The sequence below is a fragment of the Cicer arietinum genome, chromosome 5 (assembly GCF_000331145.2).
Source record: "Cicer arietinum cultivar CDC Frontier isolate Library 1 chromosome 5, Cicar.CDCFrontier_v2.0, whole genome shotgun sequence".
NCBI classification, from domain to species: Eukaryota; Viridiplantae; Streptophyta; class Magnoliopsida; order Fabales; family Fabaceae; genus Cicer; species Cicer arietinum.
Window position 1 is genome coordinate 78,483,662 of NC_021164.2, and position 17,019 is coordinate 78,500,680.

A 17,019-nucleotide genomic window follows, 5' to 3' on the forward strand; every position below is an offset into this window, starting at 1 on the left:
TTTTTTGTTTGAATTTTTTTTTTTTTTTTTTTTTTTTTTTCATTTCCCTACTGATGGAAAGGAACCAAATAGAATATAATTGATAAACGTTTCATTGTTATTGTTTTTACTTTGATATGTTCAAGTTAATCGGAATAAAATAAATATGATAAAACAACCATTATATCTTATTCTCACCTTTTCTTCCTATAAATTTTAAAGAAATACTTGATTTTGTTAAGCTTGTATTGTTTGTTAGCAACTAATAATAATTTTTTTTTAAGTTTGTGTTGTTTTAACAATTTCTCTATTTCCTGAAAAGTGGCACATATCTTAGCGGTTGTTAAAAACAATGACTATTGTTTGTGATGGAGGGTAAAGGAGAAAAGATAACAATTAGAGTTCTTACATTTTAAAAGACATTAGGAAGATATACATTTTAATTAATTGTAGTTTTGATTTTGTCAACCTATACATCAAATTAATTTAAATAAATGTCAACACTCATATCACGTAAAAGTATGATATGTAAAAAACTTAACAACTAAACAAAGTAAAAGTAAAGAAAAATATTAGTGTTGATAATAACGACTCAAATGATTAACAAATATTATCTAAAAACAATTTTAACATTATTAAGCACTTTTAAAAATAACTCTCTCTACTTAATTTCTAGAAGAGGTCGGTGTAAAATTAGTTACTTATACTTTTTTAGCAGCCGCCGTCCACTGCCGTAGTTCGTTGGTCAGCCGGACGCACCGCCAACCCAACACCTGCTTGCTACCGCATTTATCTGGTAACTTGCTTTTAATTGCTACGGTTGCGGAGGTTTCATAAATTCGAATTATGAACTGTTTATTATTTTTTTTATTTATTCATTCATCAATTTCCTTGATTTGTTTGATATTCTTTGAATTTTCATTTTGTTTTTCAGCTTGTCCGTCTAATCATTTATGATTACTATCTGTTAAGACATTGCAGCATTATCTGATTATTAATTTATAAAATAGATTACAAAACCTATTAGCGAGGCTAGGGTTTTTGGCCTCTCTTCTCCTCTGACACGTCACTTTCTCTTTTTGTATGAATCAGTATGAATAGTACCCATGAAAAACAGAGACAAATCATAGTTTGGATCTTAGTTCAACTGAATCTTTTTATGATTCCTTCATTTGTATTTGCATTTGCTTGAATATTCGTTCTTGTCATCCCCAACCATATATGGAGAAAAATACAAGTTGTAGAATTGGAATATGCATGCATTATAGGCTCCGTTTACTTTGTGAAAATATTTTTTATTTTTATTTTTTAAAATTTATGTTAATTATACTGGTAACAAGAAGATAAGAGACTCTTGAAATCAACAATTATCTGCATTTTAATAGATAATGAAAATGCCAAACGAATTATTTTCATTATTTCCAGAAATGCATCATTCCTAACATTCTGTCTTCTTTCTATCAGAACAGTTCACTTCAAATAGAAAATCAAAATCAACACATATTTTAGTAATAAATACAAATAAACAAGCCCTTAGATGTTGAGACCTATATTGGCATTGTAAGGGGTACACAAATTGAATGGATCCTAAGTTGCATCATTTAGTAACCTAAAATTTCTAATCTTTCATTAATTGTTAGACAAAAAAATAATAATCATAGTGTGAGATGAATCTCTAGTGAAGCACACTCATTCCGTACATCATATATGTATGATAATATTATTTCTGTTAACCATATGTTCTATTGAAACTTAGTAATCATAATTCCTCTAAATAAACTTCTGTTTATTCATTTTCGGTTTGAGAGTTAGTCCATGATTTAGGCAGAATACAGAAATAAACAACAATTAGGTTTACTTAGTTCTGAATTTTTCTTTAGGTTATTGGAAACAACGAGGAGGTTTCTAAAGATATTGGTTCCTTGCATTTAGTTGGAACTCATTTGAATCACAATGCCAAATTTTAGCCAAATTGGAATTGTTTATCTGTTAGCTATATAGTTTGTAGATTTATCAATATTCATGACCTTTGATTTTTATTTTCTGTACTAGTTTCAATTTCTTCGTAGGGTCTTAATAAAATAAAGAGTTAGTCTCCTCATGTTTCCTTATTTTTGAACCACTTGAACAATGACCATGTACTTGGTGGACTTCTAACTATTTGAAGTTATATTATTGCTGATATACATCACAATTATCATTTTCACTCTCATGTGATTTAAACTTCCAAGTTGTGAGTTCAGATTTTCTGAACAATATTTTTTGTTCCCAAGTCGTTGTCTTTTAGAGAGAGGGATATTAATGTATGTGATTGTCCAATTGTATGCGTTTTTTTTCTTAATATGTATTACCTCTAAACCTAGAACAAAGCATTAAAAATGGACACTGTAGTAGTAACAACAAAAAATAACAACAGGTGAACTAGCCTTGTTGTCATGATTTAATTGATCTACATGATAGTGAATAATCATCAGGTTTAAGAGGATATTGCAACTGGAAATTGAGAAAAGTTTCTGCTTATTATTTCTATTCATTTACAAATATAATTTCCATGTACAAGTGTATCTATATGACTACAAAATTTTGATCTCAATAAACATTCAACTAATGGTTGAGGATATTAAGAAGCGAGACCCTGATTTTAATGAGACGCCTAAACAGAAATTCAAGCCCTTCTTCAAAGTCTTGAATGCATGACTCCATTTTCTCCATGTGGTTTTGGAGATTGTTGATACCTTCAAGTTTTCTAGTCTTGGTAAATACAAAAGACTGCAATGCTACATCCACTTGAGCAAATTCACTTTCATCTGCTACAAGAGAGCAAGCAACTCTTTTGGACTGAATTAGCTTGGAAATGGAAATCCAGCTGTTTGACTTTGACTGTGTGGTCCCTGAGATAAATTGCAGTATTGTCTGAAATGTTGATAATGTAGCCACTTCAACATCTTGTAATAAGTTAATCAAAGTCACTGTTTGATGGTCTTTGTCTGTAGAAAAAATGTTGCAATTTTTGGTATTGGCCTTCATATTTGTCAAGGCTTTAGAGATGGCCTTTTTGACTACCTTTCTAGATGTCAAGAATTTCTTAACCTCTGAAGTGAGCTCCACTTCACTCCCCTTTTTTCTTCTTATGATGGATTGAAGTTCCCTTGTGCATTCTTTTGTGTGAATTAAAGCATCTTTGGCTGTACTACACACATCTAAGAGTCTTAAGGATCCATCCAAAAGGTTATTTACCCAATTTTCTTGATGCTCATGGACAAGTGCATCTTGTGTTAGTGGAAGCTGAATCACATTTTCAACACATTCGATTAAATCTCGCAAGTTTCCTATCTTATTGAAAAGCAATGATGAGGAGGTTTCATCGGAAGCACTTAATAAGGTGTTTAAATGTTGATTACATTGAAGAATGAGTGGGTGTGATCTAGAGGGCAAGCTGATTGAGCGACCATGGAAGTTTGATTTTTTGTTTAAAGGAGAGGCTGCCATTTTTTTCCTTTGCTCAAGAAATGAGAGAGAGAAGCCTTGATGTTGAATATTGAATTGAGCGATGGATGTGCCTTACTTTCATTGGCATGTTCTCAATATATACTATGGATGTTGGGAGACATAAGGAATCTCATCTTAATCACATATCAATGAGGCCAACTAATCCAGATTTGGATCTAGACATAGTTACATAAATGTTTGAGCCGTGTCTCCCCCAAGGAATCTCCCCAACTCATACTTTGTCTCATCTCAATCTGTCACTTGCATGATTATAACATTTTCAATGCAAATGCTTCACCAAAAATATGTTTAATTCTTAAACATTACCATCTGCACGTGTGTAATACTGCTGCGACGATGCTACAACAACAACTGTAGTACTGCTTGGCATGTCTCTACTGGAGGAACACATATCACATCATCCATTTCCATACGATATATTTAAACATATGTTAACATCAGATCAATAGAAATCCTTGACCTGCTCGTAGACGAGGAGCTGAGGTGTTTTTGTGTAATGAGTATATTATTCTAGCAAGAGTATGAAGATACGATACACGTTTACTTGATTAAAACAGATTGTAATAAGTTGTTTATAATTTATAAATAGAACTGTTCCAACTTCTACAGACACATGATTCACTTTCCATGTTCACTCATATCACCTGCATGATGCCCCTTGGAGTTCACAACTTGAGTTTTTATTATATTAATTCATTCATGTGATTCTCAAGTTAAAAATTGAGGGATGAGTTGTGAAGCATGGTTCGTGGGAAACATTGAGAAAACACTGCTCTGGTATAGCACTAGTGGGATATGAAAATAAAATATAGTGTTCTTGTCTCTTTTAGTCATTTGCTATATAATATATTGAGAAGATATCATGCCTGAACAATAAAGTTATTTGCAGGAAGAGAGATGTGGAAAGTGGAATCACAGTTGATGGTAGAAAATACTTGGCGTATAGGAACAAGATGCAGAAAGCTATTGCAAAGGGTCTTTGAAACTTGAAAGCAATGAAAAATGAGTTCACAGTTTCTTCTTTAAACAAAGACAATGAGAGTTTTCCATGCTCAGTCAGCATATTAGAAGAAGCAGAATATGTCGCTTTTAACTCTTAACAGTCTTTGTTGTTGTTTATCATGTCCCAAAAGGACTTTTAAAACAGGGAAAATGGTCAACAATCTCTAAGCTGGTGCTTCCTAAAAGAATATATTGTGATTCTTAAGAATCATAGGCAAGTGAGTTCCAAAAGGTTGGTGCAGTGTTGCAGTTTCACATCAGTTCAAAGCCTTCATATGTTGAGAATTTTCAAAACCACAAGCAGAATTTAGAGCTGTCGATTGAAGATATAGAAGTTTCCCTTCTCAAAACTTTGAAACACTAGTCAAAGTGTCAAACCCAAAACCTATTTTTGACCGAATCCATCACTGTCTCATATACTCTGTACATATAAATGAACTTAATGTCTAAAGAATTTTGATGAAGATTTGGTGTTTCCCCCATTTGTATAGTTTGTGTAATTTCACTATTATATTAGAGTCTATCTAAGATCCGTTTAACTACATGTCACCTCTATCAGGCGTGAGAGATGTAAGCATGAAGAAGAGTCTTACATTGGATCGAAAAGTGTGATGGAGTGTTGGATGAGATATTGTTCTTTAAAAAAAAAAAATTATCAAATTTCATCTTTATTGTCATTTACAAGTGTTTTTTGATTTGATGAACGATGATTAAACAAATACTAGTATCAGATTTAATTTTCATTGTCACTATTTTTTGTGTAAATCAAGTATCTCTTGTCCATATGATTACAATTGTAATCAAACTCTCTCTTTCAAGAGTTTTAACGTTGTTGCATTTTCATAATTGGAAAGAAACTCAAATTTTTTTTACGAGAGGTACTTTATTAGTATTTTTCTTTGCATTGCAAAGCCTGCATAGCAGTTCCTAACTTGCTATTATGTGCAACTAGGTTAATCGTGTCACCAACTAAAAAAGTGCTTTTAGGTTTGCACAAAAGAAAAATCAATTATAATTAAAAGTGATTCTCATGATTTATATATATATCAATGTATATATTTGTCCACTGGTATAGAAGGAATTGCAGTAACATTATAGAGGTTTTGTGTATTTACCCCTCAATGATATCTTTGTAAGGTAATTTCCTCTATGAATGAATCAGTGACTACAACTAACAAAATAGTAGCCAAATTGATACATTAATCTGTAGTGTCTTGTTCTAGGCAGACACGTTCATAAGACTGTAGCTTCCATTATCAATAATCCATTAGAAAAATTATTGATTAAAGGGTTGAGAAGGCTAGGTGCATGGAAAGCGTTGCAAGGCACCCAAGCAAAGCATACATGGAGTCGGATAAATATTCTTCTTGTCTACCTTGTGATTCTATTGGATGCTCAAAATGAAAAGGAAACTGAGATCCTAATCAATCAATTAATATATTATGTATTGCACTTCAAGTTGATTGTGTGACACATTAAAATATATACAACAAAACAACTACAAAAACGCAGATCGAAAGAGTCATCAATAACTAAAAAGTAACTTAATATCTATTGTCGTTTATGAGTGGTTAATCTCTATCTGAGAGTCTGTACAACACATAAAGTAGATTTTTCTCTCTTAAGTTGGCCCAAAATTTAGAATATGTGCTGAAATTAAATATTATCATAATTTAAATGATCAACAAACCAATAAATAATCAACGAGTTCAAGAGAAAATTGCAACAATAAATTGAGTTCATTATTGCCAAAATTTACATTTATATATGATTTCCATCTACAAGTGTATATATCTATGTAACTACAAAAATTTGATCCCCATATAATATAACTAACTAGTGGTTGAGGATATTAAGAATTGAAACTCTGATTTTAATGAGTCTCCTAAACAGAAACTCAAGTCCTTCTTCAAAGTCTTGAATACACAACTCCATTTTCTCCAAGTTGTTTTGTAGATCATTCACTTGTTCAAATTTGTTATTCTTGCTAAACACAAAGGATTGCAATGCTACATCCACTTGTGCAAATTCATTTTCATCTATCACTAACGAGCAACCAACTCTTTTAGACTGAATTAGCTTGGAAATGGAAATCCAATTGTTTGACTTTGACTTTGTATTGGTTCCTGAGATAAATTGTAGTATTGTTTGAAATGTTGACAATGTAGCCACTTCAACATCTTGTAATAAGTTAATCAAAACCATTGTTTGATGGTCTTTGTTTGTAGATAAGATGTTGCAATTTTTAGTATTGCCCTTCAAATTTGTCAAGGCTTTAGAGATAGCCTTTTTGACTACCTTTCTAGATGTTAAGAATTTCTTAACCTCTGAAGTGAGCTCCACTTCACTCCCTTTTTTTCTTCTTATGATGGATTGAAGTTCCCTTGTGCATTCTTTTGTGTGAATCAAAGCATCTTTGGCTGCACTACACACATCTAATAGCCTTAAAGATCCATCCAAAATGTTATTTACCCAATTTTGTTGATGCTCATGGACAAGTGCATCTTGTGTTAGTGGAAGCTGAATCACATTTTCAACACACTCAATCAAATCTCTCAAGTTTCCTATCTTATGGAAAAGAAATGATGAAGAGGTTTCGTTGGAAGAACTTAATAAGGTGTCTAAATGTTGATTACATTTAAGAATAAGTGGATGTGGTCTAGAGGGCAAACTATTTGAGCGACCATGGAAACTGGATTTTGTGTTCAAAGAAGAAGATGTTGCCATTTTAATTCCTTAAGAAAAGAGAAAGAGATCACTTAAGGCTTGATGTTGAATGTGCTTCATTATTTCCATTGGCATGTTCTCAATATATAGTAAGTAATAATGAGTGTATGAGACATAAGGAATCTCGTATCAATGAGGCTAACTAATCGAGATTTGGATGTAAACATAATTGCATAAATGTTAAACAAGTGTTTCCCTCATGGAAACTCTACAACTCATACTTTGTCTCTCTCACTTGCATGATTGTTACATTTTCAACGCTGATGCACGTGTGAAATACTTTTGTGATGCTAAAACAACGATTGTGTAGTACTGTTCTGCTAGTTATGTCTCTCTTGGAGGAACAAGAATCACATTACTCTGCTTCCATATCACATTTATATATATTTATAGATGTTAATATAAAGCTATACCCTTTATATATAATTAACATAGATGGGGACTTAATTGAGCTGTTTTGTGTAATGGTTTAATAATAAGGCTATATACTACAAATCTTGCAAGAGTGTAGAAAATGATATACACGTGTATTTGGATCAAAAAACAGATTATAATAAGTTAAGTCAAACCCATGAGTATGAGAAAAAAAATTATCCTGTTTTGTTTTTTCTTCTATTGAAGAACTGGTTTATTTTGTTTAATATTGTGTAGGCTTGGATACTTTATCTGGGTTTTTTTTTTCAATACCCTCGTTTTGAAAAAAAAAATACTACAGTACTCCCATTTAAAAATTAAACACCAAAATATCTCATTTTTTTTCATTTACAAGTCGTCATTTGGAATGGCGACTTTCTTAAGGAAGCCCAAGTTCCAAATGGCGACTTCCCACTTGGATTTAAAAAAAAAAAAAAGAATTTCAGTTTTTATTTTTTATTTTTAATGGAATTATATATATAATTAATTAATATAATTCATAAAAATACATAAAAAATAAATAAATAAAAATTTTAAATTACCAAAAAAATTTAGTAAACCCAAGTTTTAAATGGGTATTTATCAAAAGTTTTTTTTTTAAAAAAAATTTAATTCATTTTTTATTGAAATAACAAAAGTAATATATATATATATATATATATATATATAATTAATATAATTTATAAAAATAGATAAATAAAAATTTTAAATTATGATAAAATTTTAGGAAATTTAAGTTCGAAATGCCGATTTCTCAAAGGTTTTTTTTTATAAATTATTTCAATTTTTATTGAAATAACAAAAGTAATATATAAATAATTAATATAATTCATAAAAATAGATTTATAGAAATTTTAAATTCCGATAAAATTTTAGGAAGTCCAAGTTCGAAATGTCGATTTCCCAAAGGTAATTCTTTTAAAAAAATTATTTCAATTTTTTTTCAATTTTTTATCGTAATTTAAAATTTCTATTTATTTATTTTTATGAATTATATTAACTATATATATATATACATATTACTTTTGTTATTTCAATAAAAATTAAAATAATTTTTTTTAAAAAAATACCTTTGAGCGTCACAACTTTTTTCTCAAGAAGATATGAACTAATTATGGTCTAACTTATAAGGATTTGATTTATATCTCAAAACAAACGTAGATTTGAAATTATTATTTGTGTAAGATTGAATAATATATAACTAACTTGGTAAATTTAATGTGAACTTCCAACTACCATTAATTTATTTATCTTTATTTTTTTCTTTCTGAATCCCATTAATTTATTTCTATATAAAAAAAGAAGAATATTTTCTCAAAGATGCATTGCCTGTGCCTTGCAATGGTTTCCATGCACCTAGCCTTTTCTTATCTCATGGAGATCATATTGATAATGGAAACTACTTGACACCCAAATTGGTTGAGAGACATATAATATAATCTCATGGATTATATTGTGAGTTTAGAAAGCAAAGGAATCAAATAATATTTAATGCAATTGGTCTCTCAAAGAGGAAGAATCCAACTCAACAATTTAATTTTTCAGAAGTCATGTAATATATATTAGCAAATTGGATATTTATAGTAAATGAAACTCATGAACTACACGAGGAGACAAATAATGATAATGAGAACCATTCATCAACTGAAACAACACTTGTAACTAAACTATACTAGTGGTATGACAAAAATGTATGCTCAATGCTTCCCAATTCACCCTTCAACATTTAACTAGGGAATATCACATGACATGTATTATACAATAAAACTAAAACTGTGAACTCCAAGGGGCATCGTGCATGTGAACATGGAAAGTGGATCATGTGTCTGTAGAATTTGGAACACTTGTATTTATAAATGTTGTATATCTTCATATAAGTTCACACATCAAAGATTGGTCACATTTTGATGCCGATGTCTATGCATTGTTCCCATATCATAGCAATTTATTAATATTTTGTTGTTTTAGCAAACAGATTCACACGTGTGGATGACAACTCTTTTGGGCCAGGATGGTTTGGGCCGGATCCAAAGTTTATTAGCTCGATCCACTCCAAACAAGTTTTTGGGTCTCATTGTTATTTTCTTTTTTATTAGTTAACATGGAATTTTTTGATTGATATCCCTTTTTATAAATATTGATATATTTTAGGTGGAGTCCACCTCTTGAAAATATTTGGAGAAAGAGACGTAGTGAGAGGATTCTTTATCATTCATGGAGTGCAATGTCTTTGGGAAAAAGAAAACATAGTTTGATGATGTTTTAAGATTCTCAACTCTCTCCCAAGTTTAGTTTGCCACTCCTTTCCCCATATTTTGCTTATCACCTTTTCCTTTTCTACACACCAAAACCAAAACAAAAGATTCTTAACCTTCCCACTATCTCATATAAGTGATCAGTCCCCACCAAAAACAAACCTCCATTTTTTTTTTTATATATATATATTAGTGTTGCACATAAACATATATATGTTTTATCCACTCCAATTAATTTCTATATTAGTATTTGTCTAACAACTCTGCCTTTTGTATCGATTTTTAAGATTTGTGAAGCAAATCTGCAGTTTACAAAGGATTCATCTCATATATAAATATAGAGAAAGGCAGAGGACTGTACTTGATGTTCTTTCTCTATTTTTTATGTTTTTGTTTTTGGTTTTGGATTGTTCTTTATCTATTTAATTATATAGTTATAATAATAATATGTGGGATACAACCCCTAATGGCCCTAATCAATCCTAAAGTTATATATTACTTAAGCCTTATAATGTAGGATGTGATAAGGACAAACACATCAAATTGGTCAACTTGTAAACTAACATTTGCATATAAATATGTTTATATGAACTTACTTTATCCCCTTTAACAATATTCGTTGCTATCATCTTTCTAATGATTTTCGCCAAACTTACACATAGGAGTATATAATATACAAATTAATAGTCCCTCCGGTTCAAATATATAAAAAATAGAAAATCAATAAAAAATTATAAATTTATATTAAATATGTCAATTTTTATTTATATAATTTTCTTTTATATTTAAGATCAGAGAAAAAATTTATGTATTAGTTCATAGTTGTTGCATAAAATGGCTTAAAATATATCCTCATGAACCAAACCATGTCTACGAAGCGATGTTAAACAAATAAAGTTTCAATTTTACTTAAAAAAACATCTTACATTATAATCATTAAAATTCGTTTAAAATTAGTCTTGTATACTTTACCAATAGGACTATTTGGACAAGGTTTTTCCCAAAAAGAACAACTCAAGGGGATGGGGTTTTTTGTCAAGAAAAAAGGGATGGAGTTTATCATGACTCGTGTCTAGGTTTTAAGTAGGTCTAAGTGAAAGTTATAGTGTTCAAATAAGGGTTTGTTAGAACAAGAGTTAACAAGAATACTTCTGTATTCTATGAATTGATCACAATTGGTTACAACAAGTCATATACATACATGACCAATCTCTCTAACTAACTCCCTTCAAACTAACAAATTTAACTAACTAAACAAACACCAGTTGGGCCATCTAACAACACAGTAATAAGGCCCAACATACAAGATATGGCCTAAGGTCAAAGAGGGTTAAATTGATTTTGTTTATAGTGATGAATATTTGATTTAGTAATATGGAAAAACTTTAATTTAATCGGTATGAAACACTTTGCCGAAGATTTATTATACCTTTAACCTTTTTTGCTATTATATTGTATTATTCAAGTTTGTTCGTTTTCCTTCGATCCTTGAAGACCGAGTTGTTAATTTGGTGACCACAATTTAACAAGAAAATTATATTATCATCTTTGCATGAAATCCCTTATTGATTCTTGTAATCTTGAAGTGGGCAGCTTAAAATTTATTCTTTTAGTTAGATTTTTTTTTTTTTTTGTAATGTACTCTTAACTCGTCTCTATCTACAATGTAAGGGAGTCACATGTCTTTCTCATTGTTATACTTGATCCATGAATGAATCAAAAACAACTATACATATTTCTTGAAATATCCTCATAGTGTAGCAGTGTTGCAAGAAGTTTGAATATGAGAGATGATCCAAACGAGAACTAAGGGTCTCTGTTTTATATTTTTTTTATAGTTTGTGTTAATTTAGAATTTTGTTGAATATTTATTTTGAAAACTTTATTGTTTCTTTTAGAAGGTAGTAAACATAGTCATATTCACACATTAGTATACATATGATATTGAGTACTATCAATTTTTATATGTATTGAATAATCTATTATTGATGAAATGAAGTATTTTTTTACCCAAAAGAGGAAAATAATTTACCTTCTTCAATCATATTAGCCATGTCAACATGTAGTAGATCCACTACCAAAAGACTTGGCTTCGAAAAACAAATGATTTTTGGCTTTTAATGTGGGACATCATGAGTTTGGTATAGCAATAGTAGCTACAAATTATAGAGAAAGGTATACCTATTGGAATAGGAATAAGGGGTCCTTCAAATAAAAGTTCAATCCATATATACCACTAATCCTGCTCCTTATCGTTTAAGCAAAATAACTAGTATGTGATATTTAATTTAGTAGTAGTATCGAATCTAGATCATTCTGGAACTATATGCATGATAAAATTCTAAAAATCTAATGTCATTGTCGCAAGAAATAATTGAAACATTAATAATGTCAGTTAGTTTTATATCATTGTCAGCACAAGTACTAGTAGTATCATTTATCCTAAGATTCAATTTATTTTCAGCTAAACCTTCTTTTATGACTAACAAATCACGTAGTTTAGATTAAAAAAAAACATAAGACAGAAGTGCAAACATAACCAATCGAAAATGTCCACATATTTGTATATAGTTAAATATATTTTTATGTGAACAATTTTTAGTAGCATCTTCCTCTATTATTGTCATTGATGGGTCCCTCCATTGAGGGAAAAGGCTTTAGAGGGTTGAACAAAAATAGTAGGTGGCATACATATTTTTCTTACCGAGTAAGAAATGTTTTGCAAATCTTTTGTGAATTGTATGATTATTGGTTTCTATGTTGACCAACTGTCACGCACTCCAATAAGCTACTGCCAGATTACAAACTTTTGTGAATTGTATTCAAAAAATTGCATTTGAGCTGATCTTTCACAAACTTATTTTATTTATGCATTATAAACAAAATACTATTATTAAATTTTGTGCTTTTTTTGGGTGAATAGAATATTGTGTATATTCATAAAAATAATTTAAAGTACTGGGTGGAGGAAAGGCGAACATATTTTGGAACCTACAAAAGTAGGTATAAGTAAAAATATGATCATATATGAGATGAGGAATCATGTGAAATAAAAAATTAATTTATCTCTTATCATTTCATTTTTTTTTTACTATATTCATTTGAATTACTAAATCAACTTTATATTCATTAAATAAAAATTTAATTATTGAAGATGAATCGATAAAAGAGTCGAGTTGTTAAATTTGAGCATTTGTTAAAAAATTGTAAAGTTAAGTTTAATACTACCGAGACTACAACTTTGTGTTTTGAAAAGTGTAGTATAATAATATGGGTTGAGATGTTAAAAAGAATTTTATGATACAAATTCATACTTCACTCTTTCTGACTACCTAATTTTTTATCTCTCTAACAATTTAATAACTATTTGTATATAAAGAAAATAATTAGTTACTCAACTCTAAAATTTTGAATCCGAAATTAGTGACTTGTAATTTATATTTGTCATATATCAAATATTATATTATATTACTTAATTATTTGATAAAAATGAACAAAATTATTGTATGAATGTCTGTTTATTAAAATTGATCAAAATTGACAAAACGTTTTCGACGTAAAAGTTTAAATTAAAATTTTTAATATATAAAAGACAAATAAAATCTAAAATATAGAAAAAATAATAAAAAACCTAATTAAGCCTAAGAAATTGTCTGTGGTCCTTATTCTCCAATGATTCTTCTGAACTAAAAGAAGAATCTATGTCCACTAATTGTAAGCATGCCTTTTTACAATGGAGTGAACCAATGTAGAAAGAACCTTAAAGTTTTTAGTTTTGGACTAAACCGTGATTTATCTTGATTCTTGGCCAGTTATATATTGCATATTTTCAAATAAATAAAAAAGTAAAAGGAAAAAAACGAAAGCAAGAAAGAAAAATGGAATATTGGGGAAAAGCAAAAGGAGTGGATTCAGGTCTCAATAATAATAATAATAATAATAATAATAATAATAATAATAATAATAATAATAATAATATTTTATGAACACTTGTTTTGAGCATGCTTTTGATTATTATGCTCTATAAATTAGAGGAAGAACACTCATTTCCCAAAATAGACCAAAACCAAAGAGAAACAGAACAAAACAGAGTCACTCTGTTCTCACTCAGATTCTTATTCACACACCAAATTAAATTAAAAAACATTCACTCTTTTTCCATGCTTCTAATCCTAAATACCACTGCAGTGTGTTTTATAGCTGCAGTTTCTCTATTATCTCCTTTCACAAATTTGCTTCATCTTCACAAATTTTCAGTCCCTTTTGAGTGAGAAAAACAGAACTTGTTCTGTTCTGTTCCATTTTCTTTTATTGAGAAAAATGGGTTCTATCAATTTACACAAACTGAAAACCGAGAAAGCCAACAAAGTCCAAAAACATCGTCAACTTCGAAAGATTGCAAATTTGTTTAGATATGTAGAGATGTGTGTAGTGTTGGTATTAATTTCAAGGCTTTCATTTCAACAACTACCATTGGCTTTGAAGAATTCAAGCGAGTATTTTCGCGAATTCACGGTTAGTCCTCGATTTGTTTTTCTGATTGGAAACATCATCATCGTCACTCTCTTTGCTCAATCTGGTCACTTTTCACCTCAAGATTCTGATAAAAGCAAAGGGTCGGAAGAACATGATTTTTATCTCGAGTTTCTTAAGAATAGTACCATGTATCACAAAATTCAAGTTGTTGATCAGAAAAAAATGAGAATCAAAGTGGAGAATAATATAAAGGGTCGTAGAATTAATGGTTGCATGATGAAAATCAGTGAAAAAGAGAGTAAAAAAAGTGGTGATGATGATGATAATGGAGTGAAGTTGGAAGAGAAACAGGGCATAAAAACAGAGACAAGTTTGGAGTTGAAGGAATATAGGAGGTGTCAATCGGAAATTACGATTGTGGGGGGTGTGAATAGTAATGATAAAAAGGATGAGAGAGCGTTGCAGAGGTGTGAGAGTGAAAAAAGCAGTCTGTGTTCGTACCCTGAAGATGGAATGAGCAGTGACGAATTTCGTCAAACCGTTGAGGCATTTATTGCACGACAACAGAAGCTACGAATACACGAATTTCAAAACTTGTATTCCTAGCTAATAGAATCTATGTAATTTGTGTGAAGGATTGGATTGTAAACTAGGGTAAACCGTTTCTAGTTTTTTTCTTTTTAATGAACAATCAAATATGTGATGTATTCTTGTATCATCATGTAAATAATGGTTAAAGGAAATGGGTAGATAATAAGATAGTAAATAACTTTTTGAATAATTAATCCTTGCATTAATTTATGTAATTGAGTTTTATTTTTAAATATAAATATATAAATAAATACTTGTGTTATATGATGTTAGATAAAATTAGGTAGAATTAAGTGAAATGTATACATTCAACTAGGGTTAAAAATGAATCAAACTTAGGTTCAGTTTGACTCGATTAAAATTGATTCAGATTGAAATTCGACTTAAGTTCATCACAAACTCAACTGAATTGAAATTCACGAGCAACTCGGTTCGACTCGATACTTTGAATCAAATGAACCAAAAATAAAATTTTAAGGAACCGATGTGTTCCTTCAACTTTGTTCAAATATTAATATAAATAAAAATTAAATAAAGTCCATATAATTTACATTTAAACAGAAGTTTAAAAATCAATCTTCTTAAATCTATTTTCTCATTAATGTTGATTGTTTCTTGTGTTAGTGGTGCACTTCTTATATATAAGAGTGTAAGAAGTATATTTTTAATTGTGAGAATTCAATATTGAAGTTGGAAAGAGTCCATTGAGTATGAAACTTCTAAGTGTTGAACATAACTAAATAACCAATCTTGAACAATAATATAACATCTAAAACAATTTTATTTACCTTCATGGTATAAATAAGAATTATATATTTTGTTCTTAACTTTTAATAGACACAAGTTTTATCTTAAAATAATATTTATAACTTGACATTATCACTTGAAGTAGTTGATTTGAGTAAAAAATCCAATATTTCACCTTAGACTTGTTGTCAAATTTTTTTTGTTTCAATATTAGATTAAACTTAGTTTTCTCATATAAAAGAACCTCTTAATATTAAATTTTCAAATAACTTCTATTTTATTTTAAAATGACATTTACAATATGTTCAACATCATCTTCAAACATTTTAATACTTACACTTAAATTAATTTTTTTTAACAACTCTTAAGTAAAATTCATTTTATACAAAAAAAAATATTATATAAAATTGATAATGTATGTGTGTGTGAGTTGATTCATGAACCAAATGAAAACCACTATAAGTAACTCAAGTTCAACTCATTTTTCACCAAACTCATTTTTCAACTTAAATTCGACTAATTTGATTCATGAACCAAGTTCAATCTACTAATTATCTAATAGAATTTTAAACTATTTTCGAGTTGGTTTGTTAACCCATATTCTCAATCAAATAAAATTTAATTATTTTTGGGTTTCAGCCCTTCCATTCTAATTATTTTTTAATTATTCATTATAAATTTTTTTGATTATTTTGTTTATATTCCAAATGAGGAAAATATTAAACTCTAAAATATCTTGAGGGTACTTTTTAGAGAATTAAATATAGAAATATTGAATTAAAGTTATATGTTCAATTTTTTTAACGTTAAAAAAATGCTTTTTTTGTAAATTGTTTTCATGATAAAATTTCAATTTTGTTTTACTCACAAGAACACGTTAATTAGCAAGCCTTGCATCACATGTCTATAAAATGTCAAGCCTTGCATCACAAGTACAAGTGATCCTTTCAAACATAAGCAAAAGTCACTGAATTAAAATTCTATTTAATCCTTGTCTCAAAAATATCATTTCTTCTAAATTCAAACTTATTAAATTCCATTGAAGATATTTTTGTTTGTAAAATTGTATTGCATTTAATTACATATTCCACATGTCAAATTGTGACTAGGATACATAAAGCCACAAAATGAAACATTAAGTTACTAGGAAGTCGATATCATATTTATCTCTAAAAAAAAATGAGAATTCTATTAAAACCGATATATTTCACGACATTGTACAAAATCATATTTTGTTTATGGTTTTTTCTTTAATACATTATAGGAAGCCGCCCTTAAAAGGGGGCTTTGTACTACTTTTTTTTCTTTAAAAAGAAGA

At 29.2% G+C, this 17,019-nt stretch overlaps 3 protein-coding genes and 1 long non-coding RNA gene across 4 annotated transcripts; 2 read left to right on the top strand and 2 right to left on the bottom strand.

The window, feature by feature from the left end:
• The first annotated feature begins 394 nt into the window (after positions 1-394).
• Positions 395-5,243, top strand: LOC105852180 (uncharacterized). The gene is made up of 2 exons (XR_001143932.3): positions 395-775; positions 4,379-5,243. It is a non-coding gene; the product is annotated as an uncharacterized lncRNA (long non-coding RNA).
• LOC101491572 (uncharacterized) lies at positions 2,280-3,860 on the bottom strand. The gene has a single exon (XM_004500746.4). It carries the CDS (start codon positions 3,466-3,468, stop codon positions 2,584-2,586), a length of 885 nt encoding a protein of 294 aa, XP_004500803.1. The 5' UTR covers positions 3,469-3,860; the 3' UTR covers positions 2,280-2,583.
• Positions 5,244-6,199: 956 nt separating the features above from the next.
• Positions 6,200-7,437, bottom strand: LOC101491250 (uncharacterized). Its single transcript, XM_004500745.4, has one exon. It carries the CDS (start codon positions 7,216-7,218, stop codon positions 6,328-6,330), a length of 891 nt encoding a protein of 296 aa, XP_004500802.1. The 5' UTR covers positions 7,219-7,437; the 3' UTR covers positions 6,200-6,327.
• Positions 7,438-13,928: 6,491 nt separating this feature from the next.
• LOC101490934 (uncharacterized) lies at positions 13,929-15,216 on the top strand. Its single transcript, XM_004500744.4, has one exon. It carries the CDS (start codon positions 14,208-14,210, stop codon positions 14,967-14,969), a length of 762 nt encoding a protein of 253 aa, XP_004500801.1. The 5' UTR covers positions 13,929-14,207; the 3' UTR covers positions 14,970-15,216.
• The last annotated feature ends 1,803 nt before the right edge of the window (positions 15,217-17,019 follow it).

Bases quoted from the DNA above. Each gene is read 5' to 3' on its own strand.
- LOC101491572 (XM_004500746.4), bottom strand. From the start codon at position 3,468: ATGGCAGCCTCTCCTTTAAACAAAAAATCAAACTTCCATGGTCGCTCA.
- LOC101491250 (XM_004500745.4), bottom strand. From the start codon at position 7,218: ATGGCAACATCTTCTTCTTTGAACACAAAATCCAGTTTCCATGGTCGC.
- LOC101490934 (XM_004500744.4), top strand. From the start codon at position 14,208: ATGGGTTCTATCAATTTACACAAACTGAAAACCGAGAAAGCCAACAAA.